General features: G+C 42.4%; 1 protein-coding gene across 1 annotated transcript in view; it reads left to right on the top strand.

The window, feature by feature from the left end:
* The first annotated feature begins 1,727 nt into the window (after positions 1–1,727).
* ctnnbl1 (catenin, beta like 1) overlaps positions 1,728–25,895 on the top strand; it is a 105,419-nt gene continuing 81,251 nt past the window's right edge. The window contains exons 1-6 of the mRNA XM_049581821.1: positions 1,728–1,889; positions 2,834–3,073; positions 10,108–10,214; positions 10,518–10,657; positions 12,297–12,394; positions 25,604–25,697. Of these exons, the coding sequence (XP_049437778.1) occupies positions 1,860–1,889; positions 2,834–3,073; positions 10,108–10,214; positions 10,518–10,657; positions 12,297–12,394; positions 25,604–25,697 (709 nt within the window). The 5' untranslated portion in view covers positions 1,728–1,859. The remainder of the gene's footprint in view (positions 1,890–2,833; positions 3,074–10,107; positions 10,215–10,517; positions 10,658–12,296; positions 12,395–25,603; positions 25,698–25,895) is intronic.

Raw genomic sequence — 25,895 nt, 5'->3', positions numbered from 1 at the left:
GACTGACCAATCAGTGGCAGAGTTGGGCCCGGAGTCACAAATAGCGCATTTCGACTGACAAAACGGGCACGGTGCCGGTTCCTGAACCTAATTAAGTAGGCTATTTAAAACGGCATGATAGACAATAATAACAACACTACAGTTTAAAAGGAGATCTCGCCAGCTTTATACAAGTTTATGTTGGTCACCGATCAATGCGGGCATCTAAGAGGAAGTGACAGTGGTGGCTCATGGGAATCCAAAACGTTATTGCAAGGGAATGCAAAACTATTGTGAGGGGACGCAAAACTATTGCGAGGGAATGCAAAATTTATTGCGAGGGAATGCAAAAGTATTGCGAGGGAACACAACATTTTTTGCGAGGGAACGCAAAATTTATTGTGAGGTAACGCAAAAGTATTGCGAGGGGACGCAAAAGTCAGTCCAAAAAAAATCTCCTGACTTGACCTTTAAGGGGCTCCGTAGATTTATGATACAGCTGTATGTGTTTTTTTTATATTGTGCATATATTCATATTCCTTGTTCCTTGTAAACACAGGTGTTACAAATAGTATGAGTCTCTTTGTCAGTATGAGGGCCCTTCTGCCCTGCCTGCTGGTGTCCTGCTCTTTGTGTTTTTCAGGGAACGTTAGAGGCATGAGACACACCTGGGCACATCTGTTCTACCTGCTATGGTGACTTGACCCACTGACTTGTGGTCTGTGTAATAATAATGAATAATGTGAATAATGTGGAATAATAATGAATGTGTGCTTTGCTACTGTCCATACTCATGTCTCCCTGTGTCACAGACCAAGATCTGAATTATGACAGTTGTTATCTATACTTCCATCTTCTTCCTCTTGAGGGTCGCGGGGGGGCTGGAGCCTATCCCAGCTGACATCCTGGACAGGTCGCCAGACTATCACAGGGCTGACACATAGAGACAGACAAACATTCATGCTCACATTCACACCTACAGACAATTTAGAGTTATCAATTAACCTAGTCCCCAATCTGCATGTCTTTGCCGGAGTGCCCGGAGAGAACCCACGCTGACACAGGGAGAACATGCAAACTCTGCACAGAAGGGCTCCCACACCCAGGATCGAACTGGGAACCCTCTTGCTGTGAGGCGACAGTGCTAACCACCACACCACTGCCGTGCCGCCCTTGTTATCTGTACTGAAAACCAAAATTAACTACACTGTCATTTGTTCACAAATAATGCAGAATATATGTGTGAAGGATAAGACATGTTGTATTGGAGAGACACACTTGCATAACCAGAGGGAGGGCAGGAAAATGGAGTATCTTGGACATCAAGGCACACGGTCACATTGAAATTGCTGGTGGTGTTGCTGAGTGTTTCTACAACTTTGCAGTTTTGTTTCTTTTATTTAAAGTGTCTTTTATTTTATTTTTTTATTTTATTTTATTTGCTTAATATGTGACGTGTGAATCTGTATGTGTGAGTCATATGTAAAATGTTATAAAGGTATTGTTCAAAATATTTCAAAGTAAATCATATTTGCATTCTTGCTTGCAGCACCTCTGTGCACATAAGCCCATAACAAAATAGATACATTTTATTAAATTGCAGAGAATGAAAATAGGAAAATATTATTATGTGTATTAAACATTTTTGTCCATATTTACAGAGATAAGTAAATGGGTAATGAGTTGTGATGATTTTATGAGAAACAGGCAAAGTTTACGACAGTATCTTGCTACGACAGTGAACACAAACGCTTTACGGCAAGCATGTGTATGTGGGGAGCTTGTTGTTAGCCGTATAGCTAACTGCTGAAGTGTACGCTCTTAAATATTTCCGAACCTTGAATAAAACATTCTTACGTTTACGTTTTTAACCCGGAGACATGGATGTTGGAGAGCTCCTGAACTATCAGGTAGACATCTTATTGTGTTCAACAATGTTGGGAAACTTAGCTAAACTTAACTTATCTCATTCATTGGCTTGCTAGCAGTTCCTGATAGCCGTTAGCAAGCTTTACTTAAGTCTCGTTATTTACTTCGTTGTGTTCGTCTACGTGAGTTATTTAACCACCAGTGAAGTGCATTGTGTTAGCCTTGTATACTGCTGCATGACAGGAGATAAACTTAATTCTATTCATTACTTGCCGACAAATAACGATAGCAGTTAGCATGCTAGCTAGACAGGTTGCTAGCTTTCTGGCTGCAGTGAATGAATGTGGAGGGTAAGACACCAACTTCCATTGATGCTAGCTATAATTGCTTTACCTACTTTTACATACAGAGACATTTAACATTTAGCATTTCCACACTGGTTCGGAGGGCATCGTTTGTCAAAGACAGTCAGTTCGCATACGTCTACTTGTACGCCAATGGCCAATAAAAAATCCTGCAATTGAAGCAGTTTTGTTTATTATACTAAACATACAAACCTAATCAGATGAAGAAATGTATTTTACTAATCGTTGGTAGTTGTTTGCAAATTCGGCACACCAGTGACCCTATAAATACAGTTTTATTTGGGTACAATCTTACCTTTTTCATATGAGATCAGACTGCCTGCTGCAGCTAAGTTTTCATTTTCTCAAAGCAACTACTAATGTTGGAAAAGCTGCTGCTGTGTGAAAGATGTAAGAAGCAGATCAAAAAGATACTTAGGTGTGGGACATAACGGTGCATCTTACTACTTATCTCAGATCAGTTCTTATGCATTAAATGTCAGGCAGAGTACTTCTAAGTTTCACACCATTATATGTGAACTACACCTTAGTGATTTCAAGACCTCACAACATCCCTCTATACACAAACAGACCAACTTCCTGCACATTTTTAAATTTCACCATCTCCTCTCTTCTTGCAGCCTGATAGAGGAGCAAAGCGTCCCAGGGAGGAGGATGGAGGTGCAGCGGGAGGAGATGAGGATTCCAGAGGAGGGAAGCAGCAAAAGGGGCTGAGTGCCAGGGAGTTGGCCAGATACCGCGAAGCAGCAGCAGGAGTAGGAATAGAAGGAGGGGGTGAAATGAGGGAGCCTGAGGAACTGACTGGGGACAAGAAAAAAATCTTGGAGAAACTGATGGACCAGGATGAGGAAGAACCAGAGGTGGGTCGAATTATTTACAGACAGAGTTGTTACATTTGTTTTTTGCATGTTGAAATATTAAAAAAACAATAAACAATAACATCTAAAGCCTTTGTTTATTATGGTTATATTAAAAGTGTATTTCACCACAGAAGTGTAGCACAATTTGGAAAAGGAATTACTGTCAACTCACAAAAAGTGAATATGCGCACGCACTCAAATTTATTTATTTTACTTTTTATTTTTTTTTATTATTTCTCAGTAAAATTTTTATTGCTGTTTCCCATAAATAACATGTAAACTATTGTAAACACATCTAATGAATTTGCAGGTGTTGTTGCTGTTGTTTCATTGCTGATTTTGCTGACATTGTCCACTGCAGCACTGCTACTCATCTGCATGCTCATGTAGCAATAGGATAACACTTAAGTTGAGTTGTCAGCACTTAGAAATTCATCCCCCCTCAACCACACCTACTGTTCCTCTCATAAGAACAAGTATGAGGTCAGTATGGCCTGTCTGTAGTTACAAAAGTCAGAGTGGAATAGTTGTATTCACATGGTAGAGGTGGCATGGCAAGGGTGTTGCTTATCTCAGTTGTCTCTGGAGGTTTGAGTTTTGTGAAAATCCAAATTGTCCATAGCTTAGTGAATGTGCAGGATGCATTGCCTTATTGCACGCTTGTTTGTTTCTGTTACTAGTCTGCATGACTTTGGTCCCCTGAGACTCTGTACACTGTAAGCCTCAGCATTGGTGCTTTAAGCCAGAGGCTTAACCTAGCCTGGCTCACATTTAGATATGCAGACAAACCCTGCTTTACAACATGTTTGACCTTTCCTCACAGAATGTCCGTCTTAAGAGTACTGTGTATTGTAATCAAGGGCTGCAACTAATGATTGTTTTCATTGTTGATGAAGCTGTTGATTAATTTATCGATTAACTGATTTGTTGTTTGGTCTATTAAATGTCATAAAATGGTTAAAATGTTGATCAGTGCTTCCTAAAGCCCAAAATTTCCTCCTCAATGTCTTTTGTCCACAAACCAAACATATTCAGTTTAATGGCATGACGAGTCATCGATAATTGCAGCTCTACTGTAGTCTTAGGCTGTGGTTCAGTAGTCTTTTTTGCTGAGGAAGGTTCCTGACTGAGTGAAATGACCCAGAAGTGTCTAAGTGGGAGCTATGATAACAGCTGGTTGAGTTCTTTAAATACTTAGGAAATAAGCTCCAGTGCTTCCTTTCTTATCTCCTTCAGCATAGGATACAGAGTACCAAGTAGTATCAAAACTTATACAGTCAAACGATACCTGCAATTGATCCTTTTTGTGTGGGGGGGGGTCTGATCTTGAACTGTCCAGACTCCCAGCAGTATTAGCAAATTCTCTGTTGCTACTTTGTCCTGAGTCACTCTCCCATTGGTCAGTTCAATGTCTGTCGAATTAGCACGACAGCAGCGATTAACATCCAACAGTGAACCATTTAACTGTTCCAACAAAATCATACCAACACCAAAACGGCTCAACTTAAAACCATTAATAATCATTTGGTAGCATCGGTTGTGTGATCGACAGACTCTAACAACCGTTCCTGGTAGGGATGCACCGAAATGAAAATTTGTGGCCGAAGCCGAATAAAGTGGCAGACCACTACCCCGGTCTGCCACTCCAGAGGCACTGCCCCCGATGTCCACGCAATGTTGCAGAGGCGTGTCAGCCAGGACAGCCATACAACATCCAGAGTCCTTGAGATATCCAGGGCGAATCTCGTCCACCCCCGGGGCTCCGCCGCCGCGCGGTTCCTTCACTACCTCGGCGACTTCTGCCCCAGAAATTGGACGACCCGCCCCCGAGACCCCCGGCTCTGCTTCCTCACTGGAATATGTGTTGGTGGGATTGAGGAGCTCCTCAAAGTATTCCTTCCACCACCTGACAATGTCCCAGTTGACGTCAGCAGCTCCCTGCCCCCACTGTAAACCATGTGACTAAGTTGCTGCCTTCCCCCCCGGGGCGCCGGACGGTTTTGCCAGAACCTCTTTGGAGCCGATCGATAGTCTTTCTCCATGGCCTCACCGAACTCCTCCCACACTGGAGTTTTTGCCTCCGCGACTGCCGCTGCTGCGCTCCGCTTGGCCCGACGGTACCCGTCAGCTGCTTTTGGAGACCCACAGACCAACCATGCCCTGTAGGCCTCCTTCTTCAGCCTGAGGCTCCCCTCACCGCTGGTGTCCACCAGTGGGTTCGGGGGTTACCGCAGCGACTGGCCCCCGCGGCCTTGCAGCCACAGCTCGCAACAGCCGCCTCGACAATGGCAGAGTGGAACAAGGCTCATTCGGACTCAGTGTCCCCCCTCTGCCCTCGGGACGCGGTCAAAGCTCTGCCGGAGGTGGGAGTTGAAGATCATCTTGACAGGTTCTTCCGCCAGGCGTTCCCAGCAGACCCTCACTGCTCATTTGGACCTGTCAGGTCTGTGCGGCGTCCTCCCCTGCCACCTGATCCAACTCACCACCAGGTGGTGATCAGTTGACAGCTCTGCTCCTCTCTTCACCCGAGTGTCCAGAACATATGGCTGCAGGTCAAATGATACGACTACAAAGTCAATCACTGACCTGCGACCTAGGCTGTCCTGGTGCCATGTGCACCGATGGACATCCTTATGTTTGAACATGGTGTTAGTTATGGCCAAACTGTGACCCACACAGAAGTCCAATAACTGCACACCACTCGGGTTCAGATCGGGCAGGCCGTTCCTCCAATCACGCCCCTCCAGGTCCTGCTGTCATTGCCCACGTGAGCGTTGAAGTCCCCCAGCAGAACAATGGAGTCCCCGGTCGGGGTACTGTCCAGCACCTGTCCCAGGGACTCCAAAAAGGGCGGGTACTCTGAACTGCTGTTCGGCGCATAAGCGCAGACAACAGTCAGGACCCGTTCCCCGACCCGAAGGCGCAGGAACGCAACCCTTTCGTCCACTGGGGTGAACCCCAACATACAGGCAGAGAGTCTGGGGGCTATCAGAAAGTAGGGATGGGAATTGATAGGATTTTATTGATATCAATGCCATTATCGATTCTGCTTATCGATCCGATTCTTTATCAATTCCCTTATCGATTCCTCCTGTGAATTAATGATATCACCTCCTCCTGCATAGAAATGTTTTGACGTCGTCTAACCACACAAAAAACTAACGGCAGCTTTCACAGTCATAAGCCAGCACTGACATACACTTATCTATGTCACAACAACAGCCACAATGAGTTGTCATTAATGTTACTCCTAGCTGTGATCTAGAGATAAATCCCAGCCCACAGCCTGCGTGTGTGCGTGTGCACCACGCAGCTAGTGCAGCTAACTCAGGTGAGGCAGCTAACGCAGCTAGCCCAGCATATTATAACAACAAATGGCGTGCAAATCAACTCAACTGCCCTCATCTTACCATCCTTGGTGTTCCCATGAAATCCGACACAGGAGCGGGGACGTGCCGAGGCTCCACAGCGGGCTAGCAGCTCCAGGGAACAGCGTCCTGCCGCCGTCTACCTGGAGCGGGGATGCACCGAAGTTCCACAGCGGGCTAGCAGCTCCAGTGAGGCTAACAACAACAGTGTCCTGCTGCCGTGTACCTGGAGCGGGGATGCGCGAGGCTCCACAGTGGGCTAGCAGCTTCAGGGAGGCTATTAACAGCTATTAACGGCTTTGACCGCTTCTGTCTCTCCGCCATTACGTCTTCTTTGTTGTTGAACGTACTGCAGACTGACAGGCATAGATTCGGCGTAATGAAAAGAATCGATAAGGGAATCGTTAAGCATAAAGGCTAATGATGTCGGTGAATTGAACCAGTTGGAACCGGTTCTTAACAGGAACCGGTTCTCAATTCCCATCCCTATCAGAAAGCCCACCCCGGCCCTCCGCCTCTCACCCGGAGCAACTCCAGCAAATGAGAGAGTCCAGCCCCTCTCAAGGACTTGGGTTCCAGAGCCGGAACTATGTGTCGAGGTGAGGCCGACTATATCTAGCCGGTAGCGCTCAACCTCTTCCACAAGCTCCGGCTCCTTCCCCGCCAGAGAGGTGACATTCCATGTCCCAAGAGCCAACTTCCGTAGCCGGGGATTGGACTGCCAAGGCCCCCGCCTTGGTCTGCTGCCCGATCCACACTGCACCGAACCTTTCTGGATCCCTCTGCAGGTGGTGGGCCTGCAGGGGGACGAGCCCATGTAGCCGGTTTGGGCTGGGCCCGGCCGGACCCCATGGGCGAAGGCCCGGCCACCAGGCGCTCGTCCATGGGCCCCAGTCCCAGGCCTGGCTCCAGGGCGGGGCCCCGGTAACCCTCCAGGCCGGGTACGCCAACTCTTGTTATTTTCCATCATGAAGGGTCTTTTGAATCGTTCTTCGTCTGACCCTTCGCCCGGAACCAATCTGCCATGGGAAACCCTACCAGGGGCGAAATGCCCCGACAGCACAGCTCCTAGGGTCATTAGGACACTCAAACTCCTCCACCACGATAAGGTGACAGTTCTTGGAGGAGTATCATCAAAATAAAATAAATAAATAAAATAAAAATCAACCAGCCACCCTCCTCCCCTGACAAGTAAAGAACAGTCCCTTCATAAGTAAAGAATAGTCCCTAAAGTGTGGTGAGGTTTGTGGACCGTTACCTGCCACAAAGATAGAAATGTGAATGGCTCATTTCTCCTCTGACACGTCACATATCTGTGTGCCGCCACGGCTCGGCTGTCCAGGTACTTTTGGTCAGTCATGACGCCAAGAAGAGGACATTATTGGAGCCAGACTTATCCGTCGCTGGTAAACCTATGGCCGCCGTATTTGACAGGAATACGTATTCCTGTCTCTGTCTGTGACCCCTGTTCAACCCACAACCAGTGGGATTCGCCTTTCGTTTCTGCTGCTGGTTGAAATCTGTGCTCGCATAGCGTGCTGAATGATTTATTTTGCCTGCACAAAACTTTTTTTTGTCGCAAATGCAAGTAAAATATTGCCACACTGCCGACATTTTACTCCATACTCCATCCGTCACCGCACGCTGTTTGATTGCGTTATCAAAACACGCCGCTATTATTCGGCCTTGCTTTTTACTTATTCCACGAATGCAATATTCGGCCGAATATATTTGGTTACCGAATATTCGGTGCATCCCTAGTTCCTGGTGTGGAGCTCACACTTCTGCAGCAGTAACATACAGTCTGTGGTGTGGTGAAGTCGAGCGTTGTGTATTGACAGAGTTGACAGTTGTATGGTTACACTACACGAGACGCCATTCACATCATGGGTATCAAATTAAGTACTCCATTGGTATCAGTATCACTTTAGGGATACCGGTACTTTTAAATGATACCGTTCCCTATGTCAATGAATATAGGGGGACATGATGGTGAGTGTGAGAAACCATTCTTAATGTGACAACCATTTCATTTCATTATTGTGACTGGTAGCCTAAATTCCTTATATAAACTATTTTGTTGTTATATATTTAGGTTATTGTGTGTTGTTGTGTCATTCATTATACACTACCTGTAGAATGGTGATGATTGTGTGCGTCATCATGTCCAGTGTGTTTCCATTCATATACTTACAACATATCCCATTTCGGTTTTGCGTCCTAAGGCTGTTTCTTTCCTTGTCCCGGTGATCAGCATGGATGATGTTGGATGTGTTTCCATTCACATGCCCTACAACTGCAGAGCAACACAGACTCACAGTCCTGTCATTATGCATAATTCTTTCTGGTGCTACTGTAGCTGACCGGCAGTCCAGGAACTGGCACGTGGGTCGTCCGGCTCTGGTGTACTTATTTGTGCTTGTCATAGTGATTTACAAGCATGCCATTTCTTTTGGTGTGTTAACCTCAATATTTATTCACTGTGTTTCATATCATAGGCTCAAAAGTATTCATCCATATCTCATAATTATCAGACTTTGATCCTCTGCCTGACCCTTCCTGTGTCCAAGGCTATTCATTTATTAATAAACGGCTGTTTGATTGTTCTATATCATCACGCTATTATTAATGTAAGCAGGGGATTTGAATACAAAGTGGTAACCACTGTATGTGAATGCATGACTGGGTCAGAACTGTGCAGCACTGGATTTGAAATGAATTGTGATAAACTGGAGCCTCTGTGGTTTGATTAGCTGCTGTGAAACAACATGACCCTCATCCATCTAAAATGCCTGTTCATTCTCCTGAGATCATTTTGGTGAAAGTAATGTAATAAGTAACTGATTACTCACACAGAGAGTAATATTGTAATATAACTTACAACTTTTAAATGAAGGTAACTAGTGATATGTAAGAAATTACATTTTGAGAGTAACTTGCCCAACACTGGTGATCAATATTTGAATCTATGAACAAGATTTAATACATGTCAGCTACAAAATTTGAGCGTAGCCAGAGACTAATGTGATCATGTCCCCAGGTCCAAATTAAGGTTGGATTGTTTAGGCCTGAGTCTAAGTTACTCATCCCAAGTTGAGTCCAGACTTTAAGTACTACAGCACTAGCACGGTGAGAATTTTGTGGATGTAGCGCTTTTTTAAAATTTTTGCGAGAAATGTCTAGAGCAGGAGAGTTTCCATATAGTTCTTTCTGAGGACAAAAAGAACCCATTGTCAGTACCAGTGTTGCTGTATTATGTGGTGCATTAGAAAACTGCACATCTATTATCCTGTTCTTATTATCCGACACAGCAGCCTTTTTAAGTATTCACTGTGTCAAGAGCTACTCAGAGCAAAGTGCTGCACGGTTCCATAATGTCAGACAATTGTAATTTCCTAACCTGTCATTATCTGTCCAACACTTTACAGGCTTTTAAGCCATCAGTAGGTCAAACCCATTCCCTTTCCAGTGAAATGCTCTCACACTCCCCCAGATTGTAGAAAACTTCTGGCTATTGTGCTCCACCCACATAATTAGGGTGACCCTGATGTCTCTTTGTTGATATTGCAGCAATTGCTGCAATAAAAGGCTTTTTTTCCCTTTCGCTCCATTGTCCAATTTAAATCTTTTCCTCCCTTCTCCTTCTCTTATGCATGAATCAAACAGGCAGAACCAGTGGATGAGAGCTCAGTGAAGAAAATGATCCTGACCTTTGAGAAAAGGTCGTACAAAAATCAGGAACTGAGGATTAAGTTTCCGGACAACCCAGAGAAGTAAGCCCATTACTGACAGTTCACAATGTTTGGCTGTCTTGGTCTTGTATAAGGATTTGATTTAAAGCTTGTTTAAATACCTGACATATTGTGTGTGAATTAAGCCAAAGTTTTCTTAAATCCTTAAATGTATTTGCTTGTAAATTTATACTGTGTGCCTCATGAACACCAAAATGAAATGTATTAAAAAGACAGTAGTCCAGTACTTACAGTGTAATAAGTGAATTACTCTACTGCACTTTGAGATTAATGGTAACATGGAATGCTGGCATGCTAACCAAAATGTCTTGCTCCTTAAACCAGGTTCATGGAGTCGGAGTTGGATCTGAACGACATTATCCAGGAGATGCATGTCATCGCCACAATGCCAGACCTCTACCACCTGCTGGTGGAGCTTAACGCCATCCACTCACTGCTGGGCCTTCTCAGTCATGAAAACACTGATATCCTTTTATTTCAAATTGATTCAGACTGTCTGTCCATTTTGATCCATTTATTCTGTAAACAAAATTTCTTTTTTTAACATTTGTCTTTTAAAAAAAGTTCAAAAGTTTTTTGTTGTCAATTGCTATATGTACAGGACATACAGAGAATCGAAATGCTGTTTTCCTCTCACCTAGTAAAATGCCATACAATTTAAGAGCTAAAAGAAAGCTAAATTTGAACAATAATAGTACAACAAAAACAGTGTATACAAGTAAGGGGCTCTATGCAAAATTCAGAGACGAGTTGTCTTGACATAGTTCTCACCACAGAGGTGGCTGAGCTGGGGCTAAACAGTGTTAAATGATTGCATCAGTGCTGACAGAGCTGTCAGTGTTAACAAGGGGGCAACGAGAGGGTGGGTACCATACTTCCTAGACTACCCCGCCCCGAAAATGGCATTAATGCGGTTTAGAGAGATAGAACAAGACATTATTGGTCCTTGTCCTGGGATTTGTTTACAATGCAAAAAGTATAAATTTTACCAGCTTTATTCTGTCATTATGATACAATAATATACTTAGCATTTTCATTTAAATTATGTGATGTGATGTAGCTATACATTTTACTAAATGATAGAACAATTTATTAACCATAGCTAAAAAGAGGGAACATTCAAAAGAAAATTGGTTAAAATGAAGATACATACGCAAGGCAAACAAAAATACAACCCAAACATAATCAAACTATGCACAATAACAAAACACAAAAATCATTGAATAGGCCTTTGGACTTGACATTTGACATTTGGATTTGTCATAGTAGGAAAAGCACAGGTGTCAATGATGAAATGAATGATGGCTGACTTTCATTTGTGTCGGCCTTAAACCAAACGACTTTTAATGTGCTTTAACTGTCGCAGACAAAGTTTCAATGTTGAAATAAGATTATGAGAGTTTTACCTCAGTTCGTGCACACACCCATGATCTTGATTGTTTGGTGTAAGGTGGTCATAACACTCAGTCAGAGCTGTCATAAGTCTTTTTTTAGTTTTGATGTTCCGATAAAAATCAAACATGTCTAATAGTATCGTAAGATTTTACTCTTAGCTCATGCAAATAGTAAAGTTCAGTCATGTGAACATTATGAACAACCAATAGCTGGGGGTTAAGGCAGCAGAATCTAAAATGTAAATTTTGCAAGCAAATACAGTTTATCTTTATGGATGATACATGGATGATGCTGAATTGACAAGAATACTGTCGACATATGACACCTTTTACCTTGTGCTTTTATGTGTTCTTCTAGACACATGAGGAGATAATATATTCGATTTCTTAAAGGGAGTCTTTAGATGTGAGAGGATATAACTAAACAGTAACACTAGAACAGAACAGCCATCATCACTTGGGCTTTTCCTACAGTGACAAGTCAAAATGTCTACTGAAAAAAGGCCCATGTATTTCTCTGTTGACTCTGTCATCAAATCTTCAAGCGAACTGTCAGTGGTCAAGTTTCATTGTGGGTAATGTAGGTGCCAGATTTAGGCAAGGAAGAAAAATGCTGGATCCAATTTCATCCTTTTTTAACTGTCCATCCCAATGGTAAATCAGTGGAGTGCTCTTTTAACACAAGCTTATTGTCCTTAGCTTGAACCACATGTTGCCATAGCAGTGGTGGACCTGCTGCAGGAGCTGACAGATATCGACACACTCCATGAGAGCGAGGAGGGTGCTGAGGTGCTCATAGATGCTCTGGTGAGTTTAGGATTTACATCATTATTTGATGGTATTGATGAAGCAGCACTCTGTGGAGTCAGTACTTGAGTTTCAGGGCTGGTTTCCAAACCAGGCCGAAGGGATTGATTTACGGTTTTAATGAACCAAAAGCAAGGTTTCAGTTGGCTTTAGAAAGACATTTTAAGTTGTTGTCTGTTTGGACTGCAAGCTGTTTTTGTCTTTTCTTTCTTTTTTGCTTTTGCAGATACACGCTTCATGAATACCATTCAGAAACACTTTCACTGATCTGCAGCTACTCAGGAATACGTATGAAGCTGTTTTGTGTATGTCTGAAGTTGTTGAGCTTTAGGATTGCAGACTCATGCTGAGGAGGTGTTTATTCAGCCTCCTCTTGAACACTACTTGATGTGACGTCTCTAATGACAGCAGGGGGAAGGCTGTTCCATGTTGTTACAGCAGAGTGAAGAAAGCTCCTGTCAAGGCATTTGGTGTTAGCCCAGGGAAGTGACAAGGCATGGCTTGGTGGTAACCTCTGGGTGGTTCAACCTGGGACGTGAACTAAGGGTAGCAGTGCTTTCAGGGCTGCTGGACAGTTGGGAGTGTGCACCTTGAAAAGAACAGTTATTGCAGCAACTGCTCAGCAATGGCTTAGTCAGAGTCCTTTAGAGCATAGTCCTCATCAATACTTAGAATGTTTTATGCCTTTTTCTGAATGATTTCTAGCTGCCTAAGAGATGTTTGTGAGGAATTGATCCAGGCAAGGCAGGAATACTCCATGATACTCCTTACCTGAGTTTTGTAGATTTTGGTAGACCTGTCACGATAGTTATGTCATCAGCGATTCTCCTTTTTTTTAATGTCCACCCCCGCCTACTTGTGCGAGTCCAAAGAAACATAAAACAACACTTTAAAGACAACACAACGTAGTAGGGATGCACTGATTTATTCAGTGAACATCAGTATCAGCCAATATTTGTCTTGTTGACTGCTGTTTGCCTAAATAAGATGATATTCACAGATGGCAGTGGCTGATGTTTTTCTGTTGTGTCACATTAGTTTTGCGCAGGCTAAAAAGCAGAGTTCAAGACTAACAGCCACAAACTTAAATTCATAAGCATGTTGAAGAGCACAATGACTGTTTGGCAAATGGGCTTTCTGATGTCACTGTTGTGTGACGAGATGGCAAGTAGCAGCCATCATCCTGTCATCCTGGGACAGTAGAAAACATGTTTTGGATGAACAGAGATCTCTGCCTTTGGGATGCATAGTAAACTCAGTATCATTGGAACACAACTTATTGTTTTTCTGATAAAACAACATTGTTAACAACAAATTTGTGTTAAAATAAGCAGGAAGAAAGCTAATTAACGTTAGCTCTAAGCAGCCGGTGGCTTTAACTAACAGCTCACGGAGGCTGCATTGTGATGTGTTTAAGCTCTATTCAGTAAAAATGAATAGGGGCAAAGGTAAATAGGATGTGTTCCATGAAATCTTGTAAAATGTAGTTTTTAATGAGAAACTCAAATGAATACAGTTGTTTGAGGGAGAAGTAAGTAAAGATATAAAGATAGAATAAAAAATTAAACAGAGAATTACGAAATATTATTAAAAATTTATTATATTAAACATTTTTGAAGCAGTTATTTTTTTTTTTGTTTTTCATGTGAAAGGTTATATTAAAGCAACTCTTACCTTTTTTGCATTTCACACAGCACTTACTTTCACTCCTGCAACTCCACCTCCCTCCAAAGGCCTACTCCCCGCTCCTCCATTATGTCCTCATTATGTCTATGAGAGACGTAGGCGTTGGCATTGTAACGTTAGATACACAGAAAAGGAGGGCGAGTGTAACGTTACAAATGCATCCCCAGAGTTTTAAAACTTAACCGGAGTCAGTGATGACTGATGAGCTTTAGAATAAGGTTAAAGTGCCAAGGTAAGATAGTAATGTTAACGTTACTAGTAAGTGGAAACGCACAAGGAAGATAACGTTAATGTTTCAGAGGCTACGCTACAGTAGGCTAACGTTAGCCATTAGCAACTGGATGCTGTGTTGTCACGTATAACATTATGAACTGAAGTGAATGTCTTTGTCATTTTTATGCGCAGCACAAAAAACGAACTGACATTTCGCATTCTCAAAGCAAAAAGAAACAAAACATTTATAAACAATTTGTGTAGCATACAAGAAAGAACATATGGTGCAATAGTAAGATGAAAAGGGTCGACATTTCACAGTCAAAAACTCCACATCCTGAGAGCAGAACTGGGAGATCCTCTTCACATCACAGCACCGTGAATTGTTTGTGTATACACCACGGAGCTTACCAGACAATGCAGCCTGTCTGTCTGCTCTATGTAGTGTTAGCCTCCATAGCTCAGCACCGGTGTCTTATATGTTACCATTCATCCATGTCTCAGTGAACACAAGGACACAGCAGTCCCTCACTCCTCAGTGAGTGGATCTCCATTGTCGGATGTAATCCATTTCGTGTCCAGCGAGCGGATGTTCGCCAGAAGGCCACTGGGAACAGCTGGTTTGATGGGGTTAGCTGTTAGCATAGAGCTAACCCCTCCGCGTTTCCCCCACTTCCGTGTCCTGTCACAGCGCTGCCAGCGTCTTCCCTTCGGGATAGCTCCAGGCGAAACCATGGTCATCTCAGGTTACTAGTTTATATCCACAAGCGTCCCTGTTACTACTTTATATCTACAGGTGTCCCTGTTACTAGCATATTTGTTGTCTCACAGACTCAGGGGTGGAGGGTGTGTGGGGTGGGGGGGGGGCGGGGGGGAGTTACACGAGCGGTTACATCTGTTGGAGGCCTTCACGTGGGGAAGACAGACAGGACAGGAGAAAACTCTGACCAATCACTGCATGCAGTCCGAATGCAATGATTGGTCGGAGTTTTCTTAGAACCATATGAGAATAGTGCAGTTATGAGTTTTTATTTCTGGTGGAATTCACTTACATTTCAGTGTGCCCTTAGCTTATTAATAGCATTTTAACCTAAACAAAGAAAAGTGTAAAAATTTCCAGAAAGGTAAGTGTTGCTTTAAAGGTTGTTTCATACATTTGTATGATTGAATTTATGCTCATTCAAAGATAGTGTAATGAAGGTCTTAATTACCTTTAAACAGTTCCGTTTTTTTATAGTGCAACTTTAACTTTAACAAAAACAGAAAAACTCATACAAAAACATCGGTATTGGTATCGGTTATCGGTATCAGCCCAGTATTCAAGAGTTGGCGCATCCCTACAACGTAGCTCACCAGTAACCTGCAGCTTGACTTTTGGAGTGAAGGAGGCACAGACCTGATAGCTGTTGGCTTGCCAACCCCTGACAACGAGCCAAAAAGTCTGTCGTCTGCAGTTTTACCCTTCAGCAACTTCATCCTCCACTTCGCAAATCCACCAGCACGCCACTCAGCTCCCAGGTAGTCCACCCCTGGCTGACTGCAGTACACCAGACTATGGGGCTAACTTCATTGCTCGTTGACAGGGTATGCTTGCATTTTTATGCTACTGTATTATCATTATATCAGTGGCATGAAATGGTCCAATTATGATAATATTGTTTATTGCCACTATTTATTGATTATATATTCTGGGACATTATCTCGTCCAACACAAGTAGTTATCGTAACAGGTTTAGATGACAGCTCTGCATCTAGGACGGGCTTGTTGGCCAACTTCTGTAATATTCCGAGACGATGTCCAGCACGTTTGCAGATGTTAGACAGATGGCTGGTCCACTGGAGTTTTCTGTCAAGCTGTTACCATGGCGCTGCTACAGACCAGTGTCTTTCTACATTTTATATAATGATTCATACTATAAAATAATTTTTCTGTCTGCAGGAGAGACAACTGACAGATTATTAAATGTAAATTTATTTAAAAAAAAAACAAAAAAAAAAAACTTCATATGAATTTGTTTTAACTTTTGTCGTTACAATGCAAATTGTTTAACTTGGAAAAACATATTGTAATTAAACTGGGGCACAAATATCTATATCTACATTTTTTTTTTTTAGCTATATGCAAGTGTGAGTTGCTGTGGCAATGAAATGAATTACCAAGTGACAAGAGCATGGTCAAAGGAAAAAAAAGTGTAATGTCATACATATAATTATAGCACCTCCTCTCACACGTTTCAGTTATTTAAAGCTTTCCTTTGTCACCCTCCAGCTGTGTCTGTTGGCATCAGCTCTGTGTTTAACATCCTCCCTCTGTCTCTCCATCTCTCTGTACATTTAGCCCACTCTCCCCTTTTTTTTGTCGATGAACCTGTCGTGCTATCTATGAACCAGGGAAGATTTTTTGATACCCCATTATATGCGCTGACATTTAGAGCGACACAGACAAAGGTCAAACTGCAATAATGTACTGATATTCCTATAATGGAGGAAAGAACTGTGTGGCCCTGCTCCTTCACAGCTGTCACAGTGACACTTCATCAAAGACTCCATTGGCTTGAACGTGCCAAGTTTTGTGCATCCCAACGGCCTTCATCAGGGTAGTTGTTTCTTACTACAATGAATTACCTGCTTTGTCTGATGTTTCAAGGGCCTTTAAGCAGTCTAGCTACATATTTTATTCTTTAGTTCAGTAGTTAAGTGTCGGGTCCTTACAGTGAGGCACACCATAATGTATATGAAATTGAAATATTATTATTATTGTCTGTTATTGGACACAATTTGTAACCAATAAGCAATGGTTTGCTTGTTTTAAGGCAGGGTAGGGCTGGACATTATGTCTAATAAATAATATTGATCTTTTTAGGCTATGCCGCAATATATGATACATTTTAATATTTTCACCTTTTTTTTTTATGATAACGTAACTGTTTGATTTTACTTGATGTGTATGGTCTCACCAGTGTAACCATTCTAGTAAATTAATCTGAATTTAGTGGGCTTTAATTTTGAAATTCCACATCAGAATGTCCTGGTATTGTCTGACTGACTTGGTAGACTGTCATTTTTTTTTAAAGTTATTATATTTTTTGGTAATTTTTGCATGTATTTCTTTATATTTCTTTTATTACCGATACTGATTGATTTATTGAATAAATGTGAAATCCCCAGGAAGATCGATTGTATTTTCAAGTCAGTTATTATGTGCTCTTACTGTAACACCAAGTATACACAGGTACTGTAAAATAATGTAGGAGTGAGTTTGGCTCACTTTTTAAAGGCTGGGGGCTGTCTATACTGCAGTGCTCTGCATTGGGTGGTATTTTAAGTGTTGGAGCACATTTGTGTCATATTTTGCAGAGGTTAGTAGTCCGCTCCACATTTGCCCTCCTGAAACTGAAAAACCCCAGATAAAAGACAAACTCTGGGATCTTCCTCCATTTTGATTTGACTTGAACTCAGTGACTGACAAAATAGTTGGTGTAGTAGATCGGTTTGGGCTGTCTGTGTGTGTTTGTTTGTGTGTTTGAGAGGGAGAGCAAGTCTCCATCATGTAAATGTGGCCTACTTTTAATGCATAAATAAATTACCAAAATGCGCAAGGAATATATGACCATATGGTCATCTGCCATATAGCACATAAAATGATTTTAAAGTATACTTTAAAATCATTTTATGTGCTATATAAAATAAAATGATTTTAAAGTATATCAGATATATTCGATACATCGCCCACCCCTAAGGCAGAGCGGAGTGTTTTCAGAGCTGAGGAAATGTCAGCCTTTTAGAGGAGCACTCATGACCTGGACTGACTGACACAGAAAAGAGGAGGCAAAGTGTATTGCAGAGTGCAGGCAGTTGTTTGGTTCCAAACCACAACACTCTTCTATTTGTCACCAGTTTCACAAACACATCCAAACACAGATCTACTGTTGGATTGTCCAGCCTACATGTGCTCAAGGATGCAAGCAAAAGTCTGTATGTTACTGGCTCTATAGACCATCTGACACTGTAATGGTAGCCGGGTTGGGTACTGAAATAACCCAGTGCTGGGTAGTATCGAAATGTCTCCAGTCAAACTACACCCGCATTCGGTATTTTTTGTGCTGGGAGGCTGGTAAAGTCAGGTGTGGTGTATTTGAAAAAGTGTAGTGCAGTTCAGCGTGCCGAGATGCCACCAAAACACTCACATCGATGGCTACTGTGGCTGCAAATTTTGGCAAATAAACGCAGGTCTCCACTAGACAGGTCTCCAAAGCAGTTCATTTTTACAGAAGTTCTTTGGATGTAGAAAACCGCTTAAAGCCCACAGTGAATCGTCAGCAACCTGCTCGGGCAAATATTAGTTAGCTGCTAAGACCATGCATACAAATAAAAATATTTCAATTTTTGTCAGTATCAAGATACTACACATCATTAGCTTGGTTAGGTTTTCAACAATTCAGTTGTTAAGTTCATTTTACTGAAACTATGAGCACCAAAGTATAATTCATCAGTGTTTACCGGCATGGTTAACAAGAGAGACGAAAAAAGGTGGTGACTTCCTACCTCTGAAGTGGTCTTAAAGTTCGAATGTGTCCACTCCTTGATTATTTATATTATTTTAGTTCCTAAGGAGCATTGTAACACTCTCTCACGCTGTCTGTCGGAGCTAGATCAAATGAATGATTCGTAATTGATTTGTTATTAGATAGCCTAATTTTTATGCCTCTATGCTGGCGACAGCAAAAGCCGGAGGCAGTGTGTCTGTCCGACTGTCCATCCCATTCTTGTGAACGAGATATCTTAAGAACACCTTCAGAGAATTTCCTCAGATTGGGCACAAATATCCTCTTGGACTCAACGATGAACTGATTACATTTTGGTGGCCAAAGGTCAAGGCCACTGTGAGCTTGTCTGTCTCATTTTTCATGAATGAGATATCTCAAGAACACCTTGAGGGAATTTCCTCAAGTTTCACACAAACATCCACTTGGACTGATGACAATTTTGTGTTCAAAGGTCAATGTCAGTGTGACCTCACAAAACATCAAGAACTGTTATGCTAATTATGACAAAACTTGATCTAATGGGATGAAATGATGTGATGACATTTCATATCCCGAAGGCCAATTTCACTTTTCTGGCTGTACTGCATCTTGGATGCCCACCTTGAAAATGTGCTCTTTGTATAGTTACTCTGTGCTGACAGTTTTTCACAGACATGGATGCAAACTATAACAGAAAAGGGCAGTAGTTGTGATTATAAAACTAATATTCTTACTGTTTCGATAAAAAGTTTGATAGTATTTCCCATGTTTGCTGGACAAAAGTTTTTTTGTAAAAGGAATTTAAGGCCTGTCCCATATAGACCCCTGTCCAAATATATGCTGGTGAAGTTCAGCAATTGAAGCAAATAAAAGCCCGGGCTATTAATTAAAGTTTTATAGTGTACTACATGCCACTACATTCACACTATGGGCATTAAATGCAATACTCTTTTGGTATTGTTATTTCTTTTGGGATACTGGTATCATATTTTTTTAAAACTATACCCAGCCCTAAATGACAATAACATTGTTTTTCTATATCAGCATTATATGTTGTTGGCTGAAATGATGTAATGTAATTTTACACTAAAAAGATGAAATAACGTCTTGAGAACGTATCTTGAGGTCTTGAAGGGACAATTGAATGAATGTCAAAGACCCTTGACAGAAATACTGCACTGTGTGTGTGTGTGTGTGTGTGTGTGTGTGTGTGTGTGTGTGTGTGTGTGAGAGAGTGTGAATTGGCTTGTGATGTGATAGTGGATGAGACAGTAGCTCAGGTCGCTTTGCAGTGCTCACAGGATAAAGGCATTATATAAATGCAGTCCATTTACCATGCAATGGAGCGCCCATAAACCACACTCGTCTTTACAGCTGCTTCCAAGGGAAACGGTTTCAGGGCAGCGAGGCTTGGTTGAATCCATTTCTCTCTCCTCTTTGCTGTAATGCTTCCAGCTCCTCTGTCCTTGTTGCCAGAAGGCCAGGTGGTATCCTTGATAAGATGAATCAAAATGATCCACGACGGTCTCCGGTGGCTCATAAATCTGTGTTGACTGTCCGTCTTCTTTCATTTGTAATAGTACTTTTATCCAGCCAGTCGGCACCCCGCGAGCTCTGTTTAGTTATGAGTCTCCAATCTTGACTTGACTGATAACACTTGAACATGTTCAGAAAAGCTCAGGCAGTAACCGAGTTTCTTTTGCCAAGACTGAGGCTTAAAAGTGAGCATTCGCTTTGTCATCTCTGGCTCTGCATTTTTTCAGTTTGTGAAATGAGTTTGTCAGTTTTCTTCACATCATCATGGTGCAAAATATAAAGATAAGGACTCAGCTGACAGACTTACAGTGGAAAAAGTTGAAAGTTGTGAGATTTGAAAAGTGCTCTGTTTAAAATGATAATGATGAAAAATGTATTAACAGAGAGAAATTGGTAAGAATCGTGTTCTCAGCCCAGTCAGTCATACCTCATCTTACACAGCAGTCATTAAGTCATAATGAGAGCGGAAAACATGTTTTCAGGTTGAGTGATGACATGTACATTTCATTTTGATACAAGAAGAGTGTTGTAGGTGCAAGAATGTGTCACTGTTATGCAGTGTTACTGTCTTAGACACCCTTTACATCTTGAATTAAAATGTGTCTCATATCCAGATAGTATCTGGTATAGTATATAATTTAACCTGATTACATTTACACCTGGTATTTATTAGGGGTGCAAGGATACACAGAATTCACGGTTCGGTTCGGTTCAATATTTTAGTGTCACGGTTCGATATTTTTTCGATACAAAAAAAAATTTCCATGCCTTTTTTTACTTGTAGTTTATTAAAATTATCAACATTTTTGTTTCAACTCAAAAGTACAGTTTTTAAATTAAATTAAATGTATCTGGTGCAGCTATATCTGCCCCATTTTCTGCTGTGCATACTTAGCACCATATAAAACAAAAACAGCACCTTGTAAAAAATAATAATAATAAAATAAATGCATCTGATAAATCACCCATCTTCTGTGGTGCATTCTTAGCAGCAGAGTATATGTTACAAAGAAATAGCTCCCTATGTGCCGTAACAGTCAGGTAGCTCTGTGTAGCTCTTGACGTCCAGCCGTCTGAGGTCAGAGCAACAGCGGGTGCTACGGACACTGCTGTCTCAAATTGGGCTTTTGTCTTGTTGTACAAAGCAGGAACTACGGTATCGGTGAAATAGGTTCGTGAAGGAATCTTGTAACGGGGCTCAAGTGTCCGCAGCATGTCCTGAAACCCGGCGTTTTCCACAACAGAAAAGGGTTGCATGTCGACAGCAATAAAAGTAGCAATCGCCCAGTCGATTTCTTTTGCCTTCTTTGAATCATGTGCTAATGGCTCTCTAAATGCCCCGGGTAAAGTTTGTAGCCTGTGTGTTGTTGTCGCTCCTTGTTTTTGTTTGGTTCCACCTATTTTCGCATCGGAGTGATGTCGGCGCAAATGTGTTGTCATGTTTATTGTATTTCCACTGTTGTAGTTTATCGTTGTGTGACACTTACGACATACCGTTGTATTTTTGTCCACGACACGCTTGCCATCAGGGTCATACTTAACACGAAAACCAAAGTAATTCCACACGCCAGATCTGAAGGATGGTGGAGGATCTTCGATTTCAGGTATATTTGAGGCATTAGCCATGTTGCAACGAGCTAGCTTCGCATGTAGCTTCTGTCTCAGCAGCTTGTTTTGGTCTGAATGAATGTGAGAGGCGCAGCTTAGTGGATCTGCGCTCGAGCGCAGATCTGCGCTCGAGCGCAGATCCACTGAGCTTTCAGCATAGAGCGCATCGTCAGAAGTTGATAAAATAAATAAATAAAATTGCGTATTGTTCGTTTCATAGTGCCTACCGAACCGAGACCATTGTATCGAACGGTTCAATACGAATACGTGTATTGTTGCACCCCTAGTATTTATATGTGTCTCCAGTGTCCACATAAAGATTCCGTCGCTCTGTCTAGCTCAAACAACCAAACGTCAAATCTCCCATTTATGCAGGTCCAAAAAAACAAAAGCAAAAAATTTGTTGTGAAATGAATTGCCAATTTATGTTGTGTACTTTAAGCCCTTTTTAAACAGGAATTGTGCAAATTTGCAGGAAAGCCCAATCAGTCTTCATTCAGCATTGGCAGCATAAAAACAAAATCAGGGAGTGCTGCAAAATGCCGCCTGCCTACGTTTGTTTATACAGAATGTGCCTTTTTGGGGGCAATGGGGGGCGTGAGCAAGTAACAAAACGTGTAGCTCAGCGTGTGACGTAAGCAGCCTTGCTCCGAGGGAAGCCGTGGGTGGTCAGTCCTTCGGCGATTCTCTCGTAAGTCGTTCCCATCATTTGATTGTTAATGGCCTCTTCATTTGCGAGGACAAGGAGGGTGCGCAATTCCTTTGTCTCCCCAGTTTCTCATCTTTACAGTGTCTGTCAGGTTTGCGTTTCCCTCTTGCTACTAGCTGCTCACCAATTCCTGCTATCAGCTGTTTCCTATTTATCCACCGCCACTGGGTTGCACATGCGGTGTCATCAACAGCTCCTCCCACAAGTCTTCAACAGCCCCTCCCATGGCAGAAGGCCGCCTCGTTAAACCTTAAACCAAAAAGGTTCTGCCAATACGTCTACCCTACGAGGCGGAAAATTGGGCACCTCATATCAACTCACCAATCCGGCTCTGTGTGTCTAAACGCTTGCAGCTTGCTGGCAAAACAGCCCAACATTTGTCTCACCAAATTGAATACAGGCACTTGGTCTCGTCTTGACTCCTTTCACAAGTGTCAAACATGCTTTGTTGTTGCTTTCTTGCTAGTAGTTGAGCTTGCTAACTGGCTAGTGGCTGCTCCCTCACTGGTTTGGAACCGCTGCACCACTTACATATTTCCACCGTTGTAGTTGTGGATTGAAAATGCAATTAGCCTTTCATTAGTCACCTTTTTTTGCTCTCTGCTTCAGTAACAGTTGAACAAGCTTCAGCAGAACCATGGTCAGCTTTCCCCTTTCCAGTTATGCTTCCATGTGCTATGAGCCAGGCTTGTCTATGTTGCAAAGAAAACCAAAGTTTGAAGGTGGTTAAAAAATGTCAGTGGGAAACCGGTAAAAGCAACACTCATTACATTGGTGTCACAACATAGTGGTGTCATGGACATAATAAATTGTATATATTCACATCCTAAGTTAGCTAATGTTCCCAAAATAATGGCTAACTAGCTAGCCAATATATCGCCACACCAAGGGGCGTAAGAGGTAGCTGTGGCTCAGGAGGTAGAGCAGGTCGTCCACTAATCGCAGTCCACTTGTCTGCGTGTCGGAAGTATCCTTGAGCAAAACACTGAACGCCAAATTGCTCCTGATGGCTGTTCCATCGGTGTGTGAGTGTGTTAAAAACTGAGTAGCAGATGGCACCTAATATGGTAGCCTCAGCCACCAGTGTATGAATCTGTGTGTGAATGGGTGAATGTGACTCGTAGTGTTAAAAGAGCTTTGAGTGGTTGGATGACTAGAAAGGCACAATATACAGGGTCTGACATTAATGGTTGCCCGAATGCCCAGGGCAAGTAAAAATAGCCGGCGGGCCAGCAGACCCTGCGCAGACATGCCCGATCGGGCAAGCAGCACTGACTCGGATTTTTTTTGTTTGTTTGTTTTTTGTTTATTTCTAATCGCAGGGCAGGAATTATACCACGGCCAAACGGCCAGTGCTGTAATCCCCCTCCTACCCATACGGCCAGTGTAGCATGTCCTGTTTTTTTTTAACATTAACATGACAAACAGCAAGGCTACGGCTAACAAGTTAAGGTACTGACACTCCTCAGACAGACAGACACACATATACCAGACAGCCTCTCAGTCCTTAGCCGCTAACGTTAGCTCATGTACAACACAGGTACCACACAGAAACTTTTACAAAGGGTCATAATGTGCTTCTAGTGACTGTCAAATCACCAGCGAAAGTTGTTTACACTGCCTGCTCTCATGGGACAAAGATCCTCTGAGAAGGAAGACTGTTCACTCTGCTCTGCCGCCAGGAACAAACTGGGAGGCAAAGATCCTCTCTGAGGAAGAGGGTTCACTTTGCTGCAGGGTTCACCAAAATGTTTTTTTTTCTTCTAATAAATTGAGCGCACATTAAAGAACATACAAGATCCTGTAGAGAATTAATACATATGATACAATAAACATTGTCAAATTAAATGAAGGAAGAGGATTTTTTTTAAAGTCAGATAAAATATTGGGGATTTATGTAAAAATATACATAGAGACATATAAATAATTATATAATTAAAGGGACAATAAGTGAAATCGTTTCACTGCTAGGTTCGCTGTTGTGCACTGCCTGTAGAGCAAAACAAAGTGTGTCATGAGCCACACCTCCCTCTACCTCTGCTCTCCAACACCCAGGGGCTCGGTGCTCCGGTTGGATTCAAACAGAGAGCTAGTGGAGGCTAACTGACTGTGTTGGCAGCTGAGTGAAGTGGAGCATGAGGAGGAAACACCGGTTAGCCCTGCTTTCACTGCAAGCAGATTCACTCACCACAGGGGCGAGGAAATAAAACCTAAAACCTAAAACCCTGCTTTCCTGTTAGCGTTAGCACTACTTGGCTGCCACTCTAACGCTCCAACTCCAACTGAGCCGAGAGCCCATGAGCCCGCCAGGCTCACTGTCTCACGGAGAAGAGTTGGAATGTTGCGAAATGAGCGAAAATATGCACCACACAGCCAGAAAAAGAACCTCTTAAGCAGGGCAAGTAAGAATTTAGATGGGGCAAGTAGATTTGAGAAGTACTTGCCCGGCAGGACAAGTAGGAAAAAACCTTAATGTCGGCCCCTGATATAAGTGCAGGTCCATTTACCATTTACCAAGAGAATTAATGTCAGATCAACGATGTCAGCCAGGTGTGCTTTGTCCTCGTGTCTGTGGTAACATTAAAGAGATTTGGAAAAGAACAGATAGGGTTGGTTGCTGACATATTTTAATGATGACATGAGTTATCATTAGCAAGGTCAAGTCTAATGTTCCTTTAGTTGTATAATCTCTGTAAGGCAACGAGCCTTACACCCAGAAATGATCTAATACACATTGTAGCATCCAGCGAAACAGAACCAGCGTAGAATAAGTGTAAAATGTAATTTAATGAAGGTGGAAAGCGGTCGTAGTTGCCCACTGATCAATAAACGTTATTCTTTTTGTGAAATGAAAATCATGTCGGGAAAACTCTGGCAAGATTTTATAGCACTTACGTATAAGACTTGAGCTCGATCTTTCTGTGTCTGCAGTTGGAGGGCCAGGTGGTGGCTTTGCTGGTGCAGAATATGGAGCGGCTGGATGAGCAGGTGAAGGAGGAGGCTGATGGCATCTATAACACACTGGGTAAGGAGACGTATACGAAGTCCTTAACAGTGACGTTTCTGTCACTGTTTGTCCTGAAGCAAACTGTCATCAACATTAACAAAAATCTTATGTAGTTAAAATTTGATTCCCCAAAAACTTCATTGCTGTATAGAGTGCTGCAGGGATGATGTTTTATTTTTTTTAGGCCAACCTGGAACCCGGCAACCACAGTTTTGT

Source organism: Epinephelus fuscoguttatus, linkage group LG7 (genome assembly GCF_011397635.1).
Source record: "Epinephelus fuscoguttatus linkage group LG7, E.fuscoguttatus.final_Chr_v1".
Classification (NCBI taxonomy): Eukaryota; Metazoa; Chordata; class Actinopteri; order Perciformes; family Serranidae; genus Epinephelus; species Epinephelus fuscoguttatus.
Note: the sequence above shows the minus strand (reverse complement) of the source record. Positions and strands in the feature narration are given on the sequence as shown.